This window comes from Oryctolagus cuniculus, chromosome 9 (genome assembly GCF_051225735.1).
Source record: "Oryctolagus cuniculus isolate XC-2025 breed Fujian yellow rabbit chromosome 9, ASM5122573v1, whole genome shotgun sequence".
NCBI classification, from domain to species: domain Eukaryota; kingdom Metazoa; phylum Chordata; class Mammalia; order Lagomorpha; family Leporidae; genus Oryctolagus; species Oryctolagus cuniculus.
In genome coordinates this window covers 101,054,069-101,073,032 of record NC_142875.1, presented here as the reverse complement: position 1 = coordinate 101,073,032, position 18,964 = coordinate 101,054,069, and the positions used below count along the sequence as shown (strand labels likewise).

At 42.1% G+C, this 18,964-nt stretch overlaps 2 protein-coding genes across 2 annotated transcripts in view; one reads left to right on the top strand and one right to left on the bottom strand.

Moving 5' to 3' along the window:
• Positions 1–18,964, bottom strand: part of LOC149124684 (uncharacterized) — a 173,619-nt gene that overhangs the window by 19,098 nt on the left and 135,557 nt on the right. Inside the window, exon 4 of the mRNA XM_089303317.1 lies at positions 16,160–17,970. The gene's annotated coding sequence lies outside the window, so the exon portion shown is untranslated. The remainder of the gene's footprint in view (positions 1–16,159; positions 17,971–18,964) is intronic.
• Positions 1–18,964, top strand: part of LOC100353095 (alpha-2-macroglobulin) — a 66,753-nt gene that overhangs the window by 4,043 nt on the left and 43,746 nt on the right. Inside the window, exons 5-15 of the mRNA XM_089303318.1 lie at positions 1,570–1,590; positions 1,897–2,065; positions 2,434–2,518; positions 5,131–5,251; positions 5,798–5,915; positions 6,060–6,169; positions 7,487–7,648; positions 9,460–9,705; positions 9,927–9,990; positions 14,661–14,803; positions 16,109–16,258. Of these exons, the coding sequence (XP_089159444.1) occupies positions 1,570–1,590; positions 1,897–2,065; positions 2,434–2,518; positions 5,131–5,251; positions 5,798–5,915; positions 6,060–6,169; positions 7,487–7,648; positions 9,460–9,705; positions 9,927–9,990; positions 14,661–14,803; positions 16,109–16,258 (1,389 nt within the window). The remainder of the gene's footprint in view (positions 1–1,569; positions 1,591–1,896; positions 2,066–2,433; positions 2,519–5,130; positions 5,252–5,797; positions 5,916–6,059; positions 6,170–7,486; positions 7,649–9,459; positions 9,706–9,926; positions 9,991–14,660; positions 14,804–16,108; positions 16,259–18,964) is intronic.

Below are 18,964 nucleotides of genomic sequence, written 5' to 3'. Positions count from 1 at the left end.
CCCCCCCATAATGTCCCTCCCACCCGCAACCCTCCCCTTTCCCACTCCCTCTCCCCTTCCATTCACATCAAGATTCATTTTCATTTCTCTTTATATACAGAAGATCAGTTTAGCATACATTAAGTAAAGATTTCAACAGTTTGCTCCCACACAGAAACACAAAGTGAAAAATACTGTTTGAGTACTAGTTATGGCATTAAATCTCAATGTACAGCACACTAAGGACAGAGATCCTACATGAGGAGTAAGTGCACAGTGACTCCTGTTGTTGACTTAACAAATTGACACTCTTGTTTATGGCATCAGTAATCACCCTAGGCTCTTGTCATGAGCTACCAAGGCTATGGAAGCCCCCTGAGTTCACTGACTCTGATAATTTTTAGACAAGGCCATGGTCAAAGTGGAAGTTCTGTCCTCCCTTCAGAGAAAGGTACCTCCTTTGATGACCTGTTCTTTCCACTGGGATCTCACTCGCGGAGATCTTTCATTTAGTTTTTTTTTTTTTTTTTTTTTTTTTTTTTTTTTTTTTTTTTTTTTTTTGCAAGAGTGTCTTGGCTTTCCATGCCTGAAATACTCTCATGGGCTTTTCAGCCAGATCCACATGCCTTAAAGGCTGATTCTGAGGCCAGAGTGCTGTTTAGGACATCTGCCATTCTATGGGTCTGCTGTGTATCTCACTTCCCATGTTGGATCATTCTCTCCCTTTTTTATTCTATCAGCTAGTCTGTTCAATATCCTCCTGGGTCTAAGCACTTTACCAAAAATATTTTTTCAGTGACTTTCGTTTTTCAGTTTTGAGTGTTGGATCCAGTTAAAGGGACAGGCATTTGGCACAACAGTGAAGACATCATATGGGATGCCTGCAGTCCCATTCCAGAGTACCTGGATTGGAGTCACAGGTCCACTCCTGATTCCAGCTTCCTGTTAATGCAAACTTTTGGAGGCAGAATGTGGTGGCACAAGTACTTGGGTCTCTGCCACCCAAGTGGGAAGTCCAGATAAAGTTCTGGGTTCCTGGCTTCAGCCTGACCCAACTCCAGCTATTGCCGGCATTTGTGAAGTGAACCAGTAGATGGAACATCTCTCTCTCTCTCTTTTTCTCTCTGCATTTCAAATCAATAACACTTTAGAAAGTTTTTTTAAAAAAAGGCTAAGCACTCACCTTGGTTTCCTGCAACAGCCCCTAGCTTATAATTACCTGGGAAAAACTAAAATTAGTGCCCCCTCTCATGCTCCAAAAATTTATTTGATTTGAACAACAAATTATATGACTACTTTGTTTAGGGATGGATCACACAGTATGCCGGAGAAACTTATTCATAAGGTCACCCCAAATCTCCATTCTAACATCCCTTTTTACTGTTAACATAGTTGATTCAGTCAGTTCTTGGGCTTCTACTTTTAACTTCCTTTGGTGATGTGTCTCGCAAGTCCCTTTTTTACATTAATTTCCTTGAATTTTAGCTAAAATTCCAGTCATAATGTCCAGTTCTTTAAGTTTATTTGAGCTTGCTGTATTCATATCAGGAAGACTTCTGAACTCACCTTTCTTTTTCTTTTGCTTTATAGTTTCCATTGGTTTTCATTGAGGTAAGAAATTTGACGTATTCCATATTCAGAGAGAAACCAGTGCACTAAAACTAAACTGCTGTTTGGAAGGTCATGACAATATTCCAAAGGCAATGAATATTAAAATGAGCCTGTGCATATCTGAAATCCCCATACATTCTAGAGAACTGAGTTGTTGTATCCCTCTTTGCCTCTAACTCTCTCTGCTTAAGGAAAAACATTAGAATTTTCCCAAATGATTCTATACAGCAGTTCATTCTTCAATGCATTACTGTCTGTAAATTCTTTATTTACTTTGATAAGTAATAGCCAGTTTCTTATATTCAGGATCCCAGAAGGAATCGAATTATGCAATGGCAGAATGTCAAATCAGAGAATGGTCTTAAGCAATTGTCCTTCAGCCTGTCATCAGAGCCCATTCTAGGTTCCTACAAGATAGTGATACTAATACAATCTGGAATGAGAACAGAGCACTCCTTCACCGTGGATGAATTTGGTATGGTTTGGGAAGGCTGGGGAGGGAAAGTGGAGGTCTCATAAGCTTCTCGCTGCCGGGGTGTGAATCCATGTGAATGTGTTCAAGTTCCATTGAGAGGCTGGACTTCATCTGATTCCAACCAGAAACCTCACCCATGAACACGAAAACTCATAAAAGTTTTGGGATTTTGCAAATGTTTTTCTTAGTTCCATGGAAGCCTCTATGATTTCCAAGGACAAACATGCTCTGTGACCACTCAATGTTATCAACTTCCTGGATTTTACCTTCAAAGTATAGAGTCACCATTCCAGAGCACTGGTTTATCATTTAGGGAACAACAAAAATAACTTGCCAGCCTGCCCCATTTCTCTTTTCTCTTTCAACAGTGCTTCCCAAATTTGAGGTGCAAGTAAAGGTGCCAAAGGTAATCGCCATACTGGAGGAAGAAGTGGATGTGTCTGTGTGTGGAATGTGAGTTCATTTTTGTATTTTGCTCTGTTTGGTAATGTCAAACACTGACAATATTTTGCATGCACCATAAAAACTTGTACAAACCCCTGAGGTAGCTCTCCTCCTTCTTCTAGAACTTCCTTTTTATGAAATCCTGTGTTTTTCTTACACTATCTTTATGAAAAACTTAATTTGCACACAACATTTGTACATAGTTGTAGAGTACAGTGTCATAACTCAATATATACACAGAAGATAAGTCATCAAATCAGGACAATAAACATTTCTACTTCCTCTAACATTTATCACTTCTGTGTGCTAGGAAATCACTGACTCTTCTTTTCTAGTTAGTTTAAAATAAGTCATAAACTGTGTATCCTGCAGTTACTCTACTGTGCTCAGAACACAAGAACTAATTACTCATGTGTTTTGGTACCCATTATCCATCCTTTCTCTACTCCCTTCTGCATTACACTTCTGTATTTCTAGTGATATTATCCCATCCTCTTATTCTATGTAAGAATATGTGATATATGATTTTCTTCTTTCTTTCTTCATTAAAATCACTGTTTTATACCCATGACAGCCCCAAATATCTGCTGTTTAACTTTGTGGTATGATGGTATGATGGCAGAGTTTTTCCCGTGAGGGAATGAAATGTCTTAGGCAGCAAAGAGACTTCGCATCATTGGAGATACAAAGGCACAGGATAAGACCCTCTCAATAGAATGTGGAAAGAGAATCACACACCAGATGTGATGTCATTCTGAACCATCGAGGTGTAGTAGAAACAGCCTAGAACTAAGAGTTCCCAGCCCTTGCTGTAAATCTAGCACCTGTCACTAAGTATTTTGATTTTAAGCATATTACTTTCTTTTTCAGTTATTTTTTTAAAAAATGAATATCTATTTGGAAGAAGAGAGAGAGAAAGCGAGAGAGGGAGAGATGGACAGACAGAGAGAAAGAGACCTTCCATCCTCTGAATCACTCCCCAAATCTCCACAACACTCAAGGGTCATAGCTGGGCAGCTGGGTCAGGCCAAAGCTAGGGACCAGAAACTCCATCTGGGTCTCCCAAGTGGGTGGCAAGGGCCCAAGTCCTTGAGTTATCTTCTGCACCCACTAGAATACATTAGCAGAGAGCTGGATCAGAAGCAGAGGCACCAGGACACAAACTTCAATATGGGATGCAGGAGTCCCAAGTGGCAGCTTAACCCACTGTGCCACAAGGCCCACCACCACACCACCCCAGCATATTACTTTCTCTTTGAACTTGCATTTAGCTATCAGAAAAATAAGAATATTGAATTAAAAAATTTGAAATTGCTATTGAAGTCTACAGTCATGGAAATAAAAATTCCAAATCCTCCTATAGCAGAGGTAACTCACACATCTACCTAAGGGTCGAATAGAGGGGAGCCGGCTTTCTCAGTTTTGGTATGAGATATTACAATAAACATTTTTTTTTTAATTTGAGGGGCAGACAGATGGGTGTACATAGCGGGAAATAAAGAGAGTATTTATCCACTTGTTCATTTCCTCATTCCCTGAGCTGGCCAGGGCTGGGCCAGAGTCAAAGCCAGGAACCAGAAACTCAATCCAGGTCACCCATATGGGTGGCAGGGACCAAATCACTTGAGTCATCACTGTTACCCTCCAGAATCTGCGTTAGCAGGAACCTGGATTAGGAACTGGAGCTGGGACTCAAATGCAGAAACTCCAACAAGGGATGTGGGCATCTTAACTGGTGTCTTAGCTACTAGGCCAAACATCTGACCGTTATAATAAACATTTTGAATGGCCGGGGTCAGTGCCATGGCTCACTTGGTTAATCCTCCGCCTTGTGGCACCGGCATCCCATATGGGTACCGGGTTCTAGTCCTGGTTGTTCCACTTCCAGTCCAGTTCTCTGCTGTGGCCCAGGATGGCAGTGGAGGATGGCCCAAGTGCTTGTGCCCCTGCACCCCCATGGGAGACCGGGAAGAAGCACCTGGCTCCTGCCTTCGGATCGGTGCAGCGCCGGCTGTAGTAGCCATTTGGGGGTGAACCAATGGAAGGAAGACTTTTCTCTCTGTCTCTCTCTCTGACTGTCTATAAATCTACCTGTCAAATACATACATAAATAAATTTTAAAGAATAAACATTTTGAAAAGAATAAATGGAAGAACTGGAAAAGAGAAAGGTTACGATAAACTTGGAGGTACTCAGGGTTTGTTAGGGAATATTTTTCAATCTATTGAGCCACCCTTCCAGTTACCATTAGCCATATACTGAAAAGCCTGGGAGGCGGCAGTGTCGACTGGTCAGGGATTAAATTGCCTGAACTCAAATCTCAACTTCCCCTCTTGCCAGCCAGATGAGTGCACCTCATCTGCCAGGACTACAAAATAGAGAAAGCAACATCATCTCTCTCATGAGGTTATTAAGAGGATGAAATTATTTAATAGAGGGAAAGCCCTTAGAAAAAAAGCTGAGTGCACAGTTAAGTATCAAGCATCAGTCCATTTGCTGTTAACACTATGGAACTATACAGTAAATGTATGATTAACTGACAATGTGAAATAGGAATGGGAAAGCAGTGAGTCTGTGCTCTGTGGAAAACCCTTTGTCTCTACATATTTTTCTTGTGACAGATATACCTATGGGAAGCCTGTCCCAGGACATGTAACAATAAGTATATGCCCACACGGTCCTCACTTCCTAAACAGGGATCAAAGCACAATAAATCTTCCCTGTAAGGAAGTCAGCCAGCAGGTGAGTAAAAACTATTCAGAGGCTCTTTAACCTCCAAGAATCACTATAAAATACAAGAATCCCATTCAGAAGAACTATATCCATATAGCAAAAGATCGTAGTCCCACCACCACTACTATAGAAAGGAACATTCCATACATTACAACTGATTATCTAAATCAAAGTCACAAATAAGCAGTGATAGTGGTTCTTTAAATAATAGCTAATAGTTATTAAGTTCTTATGACTTGCCAGCCAACGTTTTAACATATTATATGTCTTAATTTATTTAATCATCACAACAGCTTTATGAAGTAGGTATTATTATTATCATCACTCTGTTATAGAGGAGAAAGCAGAAAACAGAACATGACTTCTTCACAATCGTAGCATACAGCAGTCAGGTGGTAGGACTGAATACCATGCTCTTTCCCAATAGACTATATTATAACCACAAGACAGTTGATTGATTTCCTCTAAAGAAGACCTCACGTATTGGTTTGGGTTGACTATCACTCTGACCTGCATTTCATTTTGTTTTCTCTCTTTGTTTTTCTTGCTTATCAGATATCCAGCCAAGGCTGTCTCACACAACAAGTAAACACCAGTATGTTCCAATTAAAGGATTCCAGATATTTAATTAGGAAGCTTCAAGTGAACGCCAAGATTAAAGAGGAGGGGACAGGTTTGTGGGTTACATAAAATATGGGAGACAAAACCATGAATATGGATGCCTTATTCTTCATGAGATTACAATAAAGAAAGTAAAGAAATAATTTGAAAGCAAGTGGCTCATCTCCATTTGTTTTTCTTTTTATATCTTTCTCAGGACTAGAATTCACTGGAACTGGGATAATTGAAGTCACGAGAATCATAACCAAAGTCACATTTGTGAAAGTGAATAAATACTTTAGACAAGGTATTCCAGTCTTTGGACAGGTAAAGTGATTTACGATTCATGTAAGTTTCATGTAATCTAACACTCAAGATCATACCTGGTTATGATTATCAATTGCTTCATAAGACCAAAATCAGAAGACTACATGTGCAAGATCTTCAGACACATAGATGGTGCTCATGAAATCTATAAGCCCCACAGAGTTACCATGCCTCACTCATTAAGTAACAGGGACTAAATGTTCATAAGTCCACACTATCTCTAACCCTCCTTTCTTGATAGATATTATTTAATATCTGTAATTACTGGCAATTCTTTTGTAAATTTTATTGAAGTATCTCAGTGCCACTCTTAGTTCAAATGATAAATGCACTGATGATTAAGTGCTCTCAGTTAGAAACACAGATAAATATGAAGGCATCAGTAGTGTCTTTAAGGATATGAGTCTTAGTGGATGTGTGATAAATAATACTCTTATGTGACAGGAAACACAAACATTAAGAACATGTGACCATTTGATGTTATCAGTAATTAATGATTAATGAGTTGATCAACAGAAATGTTTTCTGGTAGGTTTTTTGTATGGTTCCCCCCCAAAAGAAAAGATATTTATGTACATTGCTCTTTGGTACTAGAATTCTATAGTTTTGATTCTGCATATGGGGTGTCTTCAAAAAGTTCATAGAAAATGTGTATTATTAAAAAAACTATATATGGCTTTCAAAATATTTTCATAGCAAAATGAGTACATCTTTAATTTCACTCTTCAAGCACCATCAAATATGTTAAATCACTCTCAAGATAGTTAGCAAGTACTACTCTGTTTTTAATGGAAAAAAAACCTGCAGAATTTCAATGATAAATATTTGGAAGAGGCAAAAGTCTCAAGCTAGGATAAAAAGGAGAATTAAGGTAACATGAGGGTGATGTATGGCCTTTACACAATATCAGAAAACTTTTTCTCTTGAATTCCTGATAGGTGACATTGTCAAGTGTATTCTACAGTTCTTTTGACAGGCAGAGTGGACAGTGAGAGAAAGAAACAGAGAGAAAGGTCTTCCTTTGCCGTTGGTTCACCCTCCAATGGCCGCTGCGGCTGGCGCACCACATTGATCCGATGGCAGGAGCCAGGTGCTTCTCCTGGTCTCCCATGGGGTGCAGGGCCCAAGCACTTGGGCCATCCTCCACTGTACTCCCTGGCCACAGCAGAGAGCTGGCCTGGAAGAGGGGCAACCGGGACAGAATCCGGCACCACGACCAGGACTAGAACCCGGTGTGCCGGCGCCACAAGGTGGAGGATTAGCCTATTGAGCCATGGCGCCAGCCAATCTACAGTTCTATTCACTGTTCATTTACAGGTATGCCTAGAGGATGGAAAAGGAGTCCCTATCCCAAATGAAACCATTTTCATCCAAGCTTATAGTGCAAACTTCTTCCTTAAAGCTACCACTGATGAGCATGGTCTGGCACAATTCTCTGTCAACACCATCCACACTACTAGCAAGATCCTCTCCATCACAGTAAGTTTGGAAGTGAGGACCTAAAAACAAGGAGAAGCCTTGGTAACAGAACTGTTATTCAATTCTTCCAGAAAAGATATTCATGACCCAAACTGAGTTGTTTTAGGGTGAAATATGAGAATAATGGAATAATAGAAACACTGGGATAAGGAGTACAGAAATGCTCATACCATGAAGCTATTACTTAAATATTATGTTCTTCACCAGCAGTCATCCTCTTTTACTTATGTTCTGCTATATATTTCTCTAGTCAATACTTTCAAAGAAAGAAAAAGTAAAAGAATATGTTTTGTTTACTCAATAGAGAATAGACGATGGGGGAACACAGGTATTTTGTGCATGAGACAGAGGCATCCTATATCATAATGCCTGGAGTCAGTCCCTGCCTCACTTTCCTTCTTTATCTTTTAAGTGTACTTATGTATTTGAAATCAAAGTGAGGGAGAGAGAGAGAGGGAAACAGAGAAAGAGAGAGATGTCAATCTTGCATCTGCAGGTTCCCTCTTCAGATGAGCACAAGGGCCAGGGCCAAGCAAAGCCAAAGCTAGGAACCAGGAAATTCTTCTGGGTCTCCCACATGCCTGGCAGAGGCTCAAGAACTTGGGTCATCTTCCACTACTTTTCCCAGGCCATTAGCAGGAAGCTGGATCAGAAGGGGAGCAGTTGGGACACTGAACCAGCACACACAATGGATGACAGTGTCATGTCCACTATGCCACAATGCTGACCCCTTCTGCACTTTCAATCCAGCTTCCTGTTTATATGAACTGGGTCTCTCTGTCTTTCAAATACGTGAAGTAAATATAGAATATATTTATTCATTTTCTCAATCAACAAACATTCCTCCCATTTGTGTATGTCCTGGGCACTGTGCTAGTGCCTGATAAGAAAAATAATCATGTTTCACATTTTTATGGTGCTATATCATTTTATGAAACTCCACAAAGTACTAATATAAGAGCTATGTATGTTATAATCAAAGTATGAATGAAGCATAATGAAAGTGGAGAGAAAAGACCAGAAAAGACCACACAACCTTTGGGGAATAGCAGTTAAAAGGAAGATGAATCCTGAAGTAGTATTTTTTTAAAATATTTATTTATTTATTTGAAAGGAAGAGTTACAGAGAGGCAGAGGCAGAGAGAGAGAGACAGAAGTCTTTCATCTGCTGGTTCACTCCCGAAATGGTCACAATAGCTAGAGCTGGGCCAATCCAAAGCCAGGCCCCGAGAGCTTTTTCCAGGTCTCCCATGTGGGTGCAGGGCCCAAGGATTGGGGCCACCTAAATTCTGAAGTATTAAGGAGCAAATTTCTGCATGGGAACATAGAGACAATCGCCTCTAAAACATCTTCTGCAAGGTTCTAGGACATACAGTTTGAAGAGATCTTATAAGAGTAGTCTATGATATCACAGTAGTGGTAGCATTTGCTATGAATTGCCTCCACTACTTATGTATCCAACTGTAGTACACCCTACTGGATAGAGAAATCTATTTGCTAAATCTAAGTATCACACTCTCTCCAGTGTGCTCTCCTAGTGTTTCTAGTTCTGATCTGTCTAGATAAATAATATACACAAAAGGTACTCTTCAGTTTTCTCTATTCATTAATATATTATTTCCCCCAAAATCTTCTGTAAATTAAGGATACTGTCACTTGCTTCACTTAATAGTTCATTATTTAGAATGGAGGACATTTCTTCCATTTTTACTAAGAAGCACAAAATTTCTAATTGTTCAGTCAGATGGGAGGGCAAGCATATGCGGCCTGTGAGAGAAAGTCTTTGTAACTAGCAGACAAAAACACAATAGTTCTTTTTGTTTCCCCAGGCCTACTACAAGGAGCAGGAACCTTGTTGGTCCTTCCATTGTGTGAAAGAAGTGCACAAAGATGCATATCATATAGCTAATCGTGTCTTCTCCTTAAACAAGAGCTATGTCCAACTTGAGCCTGCAGCTGGTACCCTGCCCTGTGGCCAAACACATACAGTTAAGGCACATTATATCCTGAATGCCCAGGTCCTGGGGGAGCTGAAGGAGCTCATCTTCTATTACCTGGTGAGTGCTGACTCCATGTTGAAGAATAGAAACAAGAAGTCCATGAGGCAAAAAAATTTACAAAATCCTTGATTTCTGTACCCTGCCTCTCTTGACACTGGACTTTGTCATTGGGCTGGATATCACTGCCTTGACCTTGATCTCAACCATGAGGATATGATATGGGAGACAGGCCTCATGATAAACATAGTGATGAATGGGAAAATCCTTTTTCTTTTAAGATCATGGCCAAGGGCAGCATCATCCAAAGTGGAACCCATGTTCTCTCCATGGAGCCAGGAGCATGTGAGTTTCCCAATCTCCCAATACTCCTCTGACTGTACCCTGTACGTAAGTCACCAATGGATCATCCAGAGCTGAGCAAAATAGGGATGTTGCAGTTCTTTTTGTGTATCCCCATTAAACATCTCCAATAATCAGAATGAAAGATCCTGCCACCAGTGTAGGCTGTTATGTCAATAAAATCTCAAACATCTCACACTGAACATCATTAGCACTAGTAAATAGTTATCTCTGAAGCTGTAATAAATGAAAAAATAAAATACTTGCATGGATACCTAAAATGAGTAATCTATGCAGTAATGCCAAGGCCAACACCAAAAAGGCAAAATGTGTTATTTTGGTTTCTTTTTCCAGTGAGGTCTAGATGTTACTTATCTGATCCTTTGACTGCTTTAGCTATACCAATTTTTGAATAATAAAAATGACCAAAAAGAGCAGAAATATAAAGCATAATAGATGGGACAAAGACATATGTTTCACAGAGGAATTTCAAAATGGGGAATTTAATGCAGATGAGATAGTCTCCTATTCCAACAGGTGGATCATGATCTTCTAGTCAGTGATCTACGTATCCTGTTTCTTTAGGTTTCTTTAAAGTATCCCTGAATTTCATTTAAAGAGATGTGAACATCTTCCAAAGCTGTCACATATTTTTTTACTGCCTTATCTCTCTCTAAGCATGTTTTTCCCTTAAATGTCCACATGGCTGGTTTGCTCACCTCTTTCAAGGCTTGACTCAATTGTCATGTTCTCAATAACAATTTACAATTGTTATTTAGCAGTGGACATTTGGCACAGCAGTTAAGATACAGCTTAGAACGTTTGCATTCCATACTGGAGAGCCCGGGGTTCAAGTCTCAGCCCTGCTTCCAATTCCAGCTTCCTGCTAATACATACCCTGAGAGGCAGCAGGTAATGGCTCAAGTAGTTGGGTCCCTGCCACCCACTTGAGAGAACTGGATTGAGTTCCTGGCTCCTGGTTTCAGCCTGGCTCAGCCCTAAATGCTGCAGACATTTGGGAAGTAAACTTGCAAAAAGAAGATTGTCTCTCTCACTCACTCCCTCTGTCTTTCAAATAAATTAATAATAAATAAAAATGGGGCTGGCGCCATGGCTCACTTGGTTAATCCTCCACCTGCAGTGCCAGCATCCTATATGGGCACCAGGTTCTAGTCCAGGTTGTTCCTCTCCAAGTCCAGCTCTCTGCTGTGGCCCAGGAAGGCAGTGGAGGATGGCTCAAGTGCTTGGTCCTCTGCACCTGCATGGGAGACCAGGAAGAAGCACCTGACTCCTGCTTCAGATTGGCGTAACTGCAGCCATAGCGGCCATTTGGGGGGTAAACCAACGGAAGGAAGACCTTTTTCTGTGTCTCTCTCTCACAGTCTAACTCTACCTGTCAATAAATAAATAAATAAATAATAAATAACAATTTTAAAACATAATCTACAATTCAACAATGGTATTTACAATGCCCTTCTCTTCTATCCTGCCCTAATTTTTTTCTACATAGAATTTACCAAATGAAAACACACTTCCTATTGTCGCTCCCCCATTCATGGAGGAACGACACTGGACCCTGCGCTGTTCTTTTATCTGCTCAGACCTTCCTGGGTTAGCTGCCGTTCCCTCACTCGTGGAGGAACAACGCTGTCCCGGGTTAGCTGCCGACCCCTCCACCTCTGTGGAAGGGCGGCACCCCCTGCCGCTTTTCCCGCTTCCGCAGAGGATCGGCACACCACCGGCCAGCTCTCTCGGGGGCTGCTCAGATGTTCCTCAGATGTTCCTGGTGCATGGTGTCTCTCTCCTCCTTTATAGTCCTCTTCCACCAATCCCAACTCTGCTACCCACACGCCGAGCACACTGCTCTCCTCCAATCATGAGCAGGATCAGCTCCTGCAGCTTATCAGTCAAATTGGCAGGAGGCAGCTGCGTAGAAGTTTACTCCTCCCCAGCGCCATATTGTGGGAGAGCAGATGCATAGAATTAGTTCTAGTTCCAGTAATTGAGTCTAGTCTCAGTTGCTCCCCACAGTTCCCCCTTTCTTTTTATTTTTGGCGTTGATACGTGCCTGTCTTCGGTGCCCCGCGGCGCACACTCTGCTTTGCTCTGCTCAAGTTGCCCACAGGTGCTTACAAGCCCTACCAATCAGGCAAACCGAATCCGGGTCCTCTCTTCGCCATGTTGTAGGGAGGTTTTTAGGCGCTGATGTGTGCCTGTGTTCGGTGCCCTGCGGTGCATGCTCTGCTCAAGCTGCCCACAGGTGCTTACTGCCTTGCTAATGAGGCAGACCGAATCCGAGCCTTCTCATCACCATGTTGTGGGGAGGCCTTATTTTTCTCTATTTCTCTATCTCCGGGCACTCCTATTTCTCTTATTTTACTTCTATCTGCCAGCATTCCTATTTCTCTCATTTTACCTCTATACTTCTGTTTCTCTTATCCCCGCGGCTTCCCGGCGCCCGCCCCAAGGTGGCTTCCTGGCGCCCCACACCGCAGCGGCTTCCCGGCTCTGCGCGGCTTCAGCCCGGGCTTCTCTCATCTGCGTGGCTTCCTGGCTTCGCGTGCACTCCACGGTCTCTGTGCCTTTTCACGGCCACCCCACAGCCTCCGCGCTAGCCCCACGCTTCCTATCTACTCGCGCCCCGTGTGCTCTCTCTAGTCTCAGTTGCTCCCCACACCTATCATTTAATTATTTAATCAGTTTATTTATTGCCTTTTTCTTTCCAAATGTTTCTACATGAAACAGCATGTAGTCGGGGACTTTTATTGGTCTGATTTCACAGTTTCATTCCAACTGCCCAGAACAGTGAACTGATACGTGGTAGGGGTTCAGCAAATGTGTTCAATTGTATACTTGCTGTTGCCCAATCTTAACATCCTGTTGGCTATTTAATGTGTCAAATAATCTCTTTTAAAAATAAATACAGATCATAGAGTTCATCATTAGGAGATCCATTTATAGCCTCAGATTGAACAGAAACACAAAAAATTTTCACTTGAGAAATGTAAATACTATGAAATTTTGTCTCATACAAGAGGCTTTAAAAACAAATATATATGTACTTCTAACTGTTGAATGTTTCCACAAAATAATGTATAATTTTTAGTCCTATTACTGGGTTCCATCAGTGCTAAATCATCATTTTCTATTTACCTAACTTTTTGAATTTTTTAAAGATTTATTTATTTATTTGAAAGTCAGAGTCACATATAAGAGAGGAGAGGCAGAGTGTGGGGAGCAACTCAGACTAGACTGTTACTGGAATTAAGACTTATTCTATGCATCTGCTCTCCCACAATATGGCGCTGTGAAGGGAGCAACAACTTCTACGCAGCTGCCTCTCGCCAACTTGAGTGATGACCTGCAGGAGCTGATCCTGCTCCTGACTGGAGGAGAGCAGTGTACTCGGCGTGTGGGTAGCAGAGTTGGGATTGGTGGAAGAGGACTATAAAGGAGGATAGAGACAACATGCACCAGGAACATCTGAAGGAACACCTGAGCAGCCCCCGAGAGAGCCGGCCGGTGGTGTGCCGCTCCCCCGCGGAAGTGGGGAAAGTGGCAGGGGGAACCGCCCTTCCACGGAGGTGGAAGGGTCGGTAGCCAACCCTGGAAGAACCAGCAGCAAACCCGGGGAGTGCCGAGCAGACAAAAGAACAGTGCAGGGTCCTGTGTCGTTCCTCCGCGAAGAGGGGGAGCGACATAATGGTGCCGTGACTCAGATATGAAGCCTAGGCAGGGTTTAGTGTCGTTCCTCCATGAAGACGGGGAGCGACACAGAGAGAGTGAGAGAGAGGCCTTCCATCTGCTGGCTCACTCCCAAATTGACTGCAACAGCTGGAGCTGCACCAATCTGAAGCCAGGATCCAGAAGACTCCACCGGGTCTCCCATGCGGGCCCAGGGGTCCAAGCACTTGGGCCATCCTCTGCTGCTCTCCAAGGCCACAGCAGAGAGTTGGGTTGGAAGTGGAGCAACTGGGACCTGAACCAGCACCCATATGGGATGCCAGCACTTCAGGCCATGGTGTTAACCCACTGTGCCACAGTGCCAGCCCCGACATAGATGAATTTTTTCAATAGTAAAGATGCTTCATTGGGAAGGGTGTTTTGCACAGCAGTTAAGACACCGCTTGAGGCACCCCAATCACATGAGTGAGTGTTCTGGCTCTGCTCCTGATTCTAATTTCCTGAAAATGTGCATCCCGAGAAGCAGCAGGTGATGGCTCAGGTAGTTGGACCCCATGGGGAAGACTCCACCCATGGGCAAGACTTGGATTGAATTTCTGGCTTCCAGCTTTGGCCTGACCTAGCCTCAGATGTTGCAGGCATTTTGGGAGTAAACCAGGAGATGGGAGCTGGTTATTTCTCTCTTTCTTTCTGTCTCTCTCTCTCTCTCTCTCTCTCTCTGTGTGTGTGTGTGTGTGTGTGTCTTTCAAATCAATTAATGAAGAAAATAAATGCTTTACAAAGCAGAAAAGAGACAATAAAAAGATTCCTGTGCTACTGTTTTCACATCTTAAACACACCATTCACACCTACAGCATTAACTACAGAATAGATGTAAGAATGTCTCCAGTAAAGATACAATCCCCCAAATCCTGGCATGTCAGTCATTCAGGTTTTCCAGTCACCTTCCTGACCCATAACCTTCTCTTCTCATGCTCTCTGTGCTGCAGTGAAAGGCCATTTTCTTCTGTCAGTCCCTGTGGAGACAGACTTGGCTCCCTTGGCAGAGTTGCTCATCTATGCCGTTCTTCCTGATGGGGAAATGATTGGGGATTCTGCAAAACTGGAGATTGAATGTCGTCTTCACAACAAGGTGGGTGATTTCTTTCTTAAACTTAGAAAAAACAAAGAAAACAAAAACACCAGTCTACGAATGACACAGATTACTTTGCAGGTGAAGACAACTGAAGCCCTGATAATGTCATAACTCACTCAAAGTCACATCATTTTAAGACAAATCAGAACTGGCATCCAGGATTCCCAACTCTTGGTTCAAGACATTTATTTTCCCCTCACATCTTATTGTTTGTGTTTATGTGTGACTAGAACGCTTATAGAAGATTTAACCTCTTAAGGACTTGACACAGTACTTGTAGAGGCAGACCTCCAGAACTGATCAGCAGTATAATCAAACCTTTGCACTCTTTGACTAACACATCTCCGTTTCCACTTCTCTGCAACTCCGGACGACTGCTACTCCACTGTGCATTTCTACCAGCCCACTTTCAATCATGCTGTACTGGGCACTGAAGTGGTTTACTCACAGTACACATTTTCTATGAACTTTTAAAATATCCCTCATAGGCATGGATCCCAAATTTTTGCACCAAAACAAATCTATCTTTTAATTTCCTTGTCTGTGAACTTAAGTTTTTTTGTATTTTATTTTTTGACAGGCAGAGTGGACAGTGAGAGAGAGAGACAGAGAGAAAGGTCTTCCTTTGCCATTGGTTCACCCTCCAATGGCCGCTGCCGCCTGCGCGCTACAGCCAGCACACCGCGCCTATCTGAAGCCAGGAGCCAGGTGCTTCTCCTGGTCTCCCATGGGATGCAGGGCCCAAGGACCCATCCTCCACTGCACTCCCGGGCCACAGCAGAGAGCTGGCCTGGAAGAGGGGCAACTGGGACAGAATCCGGCGCCCCGACTGGGTCCTGAACCCGGTGTGCGGCCGCCGCAAGGCGGAGGATTAGCCTATTGAGCTGCGGCGCAGGCCCTTTTCTGTGAACTTGTTAAAGTATCCTTGAAAACCGAGTCCTTGCCTTTCCTTTCATTCTACTCAGTGAAATGGGAGCACAGTTAAAGACACATAGATGGTTAGAGAGAGAATGATCTCCAACTAGAATGACTGACATTTCACCAGGAGCAATATAGTCAGATATACAGTTTGTCCTTACATATAATCAACAAGAATATCTATCATTCCAAGTGCCTATTTTTTGTTTCAGAATGTGACTGGCTTGTATGTTAACTGCTCAATGAACTTTTATGAAAAAAGAAACAAAGAAACTAACTGAACTCCGACAATCATAAATTAGCAGACTAATGTGTTCAATGTGAGGGACATTCAGATGGCAAAACACGTAGCCTGCTTTCCTGATGACTTCTCTTTCCTCACAGGTGGATCTGGGCTTCAGCCCAGCACAAGGTCTCCCGGCCTCACAAACCCACCTGCGAGTCGAGGCTTCTCCGCAATCCCTCTGTGCCCTCCGCGCCGTGGACAAAAGCGTGCTGCTCATGAAGCCCGAGGCCGAGCTCTCCGCATCCAAGGTGGGTTCCCATCACACTCAGGTGTCAGAAATGCCTCCTTGAGTGGCTCAGAGCAAGGAGAAACCCCTGTTCAGAAAAGGAAGTGTTGAACCGCGATAAATTGGCCTAAACCAGCCTCCACATTCGAAGGATGAATTGACCCAAAGGGGCCTTAGTTCTCCAGAACTGCATTGCGCAAACCAGCCCTAACCTAATACAGCTACTCTTGCAGCTAAGCAACTGAGCCTCAGCCAATCACGGAACAGAAAGCTCAGCCAATACAAATTATACGCAGATTAAGGCAAACCCAGACTGCTCCAATCAGGTACTCCCTTAACGTCATTAGCTCACAACGTTGCAAAGGGAACTTTCAAAAGAACCATCTTTGGTCAGGATTGCTGCTGAGTGTTGTAATGTTTTTCTTGCCCAAGTAAACTTTGAATTGATCTCAAATTTGCTTTTTAAAAGAAGTAATACTTTAAAACACTTTGCATTTGTCTGGGGTTAACTATTCAAAATTTTTAAACATGCTATCATATTCAATGCTAAAGATACATCACTGTCACTGTAACATATAAAGTTATAGTTCAGAAAAATTTAGCCATGTACTCAAACTGAAACAGAAAGTTGTACAACCACCAAGCTGCTGAACTTGTACCTAATTTCAGGTACTCTATCTATACTATAATTTATTATTCCGTTGCTATCTCACTAATGACTCAAATGCATATTACTTACTTTTTTCATTAAGACACTCAGTACAGAGCTTATTAGAATAATATTGATCTTTGGAAAATGAAAACCATTCTATTTATAAAAAATAGAATCTTAGAAATCTCAAAGAACCCTAAAATATAAATAAAATACCACAAGGGTTATAACAAAATAGAAAACAGGACCAATAATGTCTCTTGGCTCCTCATCACCCTTTCTCATTGCATTCCTCAGAAGCATGTACTTTTAATCATGTTAGCTATTTCTTCCTTTGTGTGTGGGTATGTGGAGGAGAGGAGTGGGGAGGGTTTTATTTACAATGTTCATTGCAAGGAGCCAGACAACTAATGCCCAATTCCCTGACTCTCCCAGAAATTAAACGCAGTGAATCCTATAGTTCAAAGTGACGCTGAAAAATATACGGATCAGCTCATGTGTGGGTCTCTAGTGGACCCACTGTGTGCTTTGCTGTCTTCTGGTGCATCAGTATTTCTTCTAATATTTATTTCCTTCTCCATAATTTTAACATTATCTATTAATTTCCATCATAGTAAATCAGCATGTCAATCCTTATTGTTCCTCTCCTGTTCTCTCCTCATTTTGCCAGTGATCACAGTTATATGACAATTTAGGTTAAATCTTTAGTAAATTTTCATTATTATAACCTTATAAATACTGTTCATCCTGAAACCAAGCAGTGTGTTATGACTGTATTTCTTGTTTTTATTTTTCCTAGAGTTTAATCATTGCCTTAGTTATGTATTTGCACCCACACCCCCTTCACTCAATCTCTGTCTTCACATTTCCTAATGATTCTGTTAAACACTGTCCAGCTCAATTCTGCCAGCTTTGCTTGTTTTTCCTGTTGGGGTCATGTTTAGTTCTCTAGGCCAATCATTCAGTCTCATTCTTGAGGATTCCCTTCAGCACTCTCCTGGTTTCATCTATTGTGTCCTGAATCTTGTGACTTCCTCCTTGTTTATTTCTTCCTTTTGTGGTGACATCCTGAGGAAGAAGACCTGGGAAGTAAAATTGGGGGGAACTATGAATATCTGTATTTCCTCTAATAATCAATCAATACTTCAATTTAGGAGAGGGATTGTGGCATAGCAGGTTAAGCAGTGCTGGCGTCCCGTATGGGAATCAGTTCGAGTCCCAGCTCTCCACTTTCGATCCAGCTCCCTGCTAATGTGCCTTGGAAAGTAGCAGATGATGGCCCAAGCGCTTGGGACCTTGCCACCTATGTGGGAGACCCTGAAGAAACTCCTGGCTACTGGCTTCGGCCTGGCCCAGCCCCACATTTTGCAGCCATTTGAGGAGTGCACATTGAGCAGAAGATCTCTCTCTCTCTCTCTGTGTAGCTCTGACTTTCAAATAAATAAATAAATAAATATTTTAAAAATGCTTTAAAGCAGAACCCAAGAAATGCATGCAAATAAATTTTTAAAATTGCCATTGATGGAAAGATTAAAACTAAATAAATAAATAAATTGTACTTATGTTCAAAAATACTTTGACTTAGTACAGAAATTTAGTTAGAAAATGATTATCAGTGGAAGTTTTGAAGGCATTTACTTTATTATTCTTGAATGTCCATTTTGTCCCAGGAACTAACTCTTCCCTAAGAGACGTATGACAGGCAGTTAGCATTCTGGAGCTAAGTGGGAAACTGGGCTAGCATTTCACTGGTGTACTGTTTTTCAATTTATCTCCTTGTTTTCTGCTTCCTTCCCCACTCCCTGCCTTCTAAGGGACTCTCTATCTTCAAATCCTGAGACTTTTTGGGGTCTTGTCTGGCAAACTTGGTTGTGCCTCATCAGTAACTTTCTTTTTTAAAAAAGATGTATTTATTTGAGAGGCACAGTGACAGAGACAGAGGAGAGAGAGAGAGAGAGAGAGAGAGAGAGAGAGAGAATCCATCCTCCATCCACTAGTTTGCTCTCCAAATGGCCACAATGGTCCAGGCTTGGCTAGGCAAAAGCCAGGATCCAAGAACTGCATCCCAATCTCCCA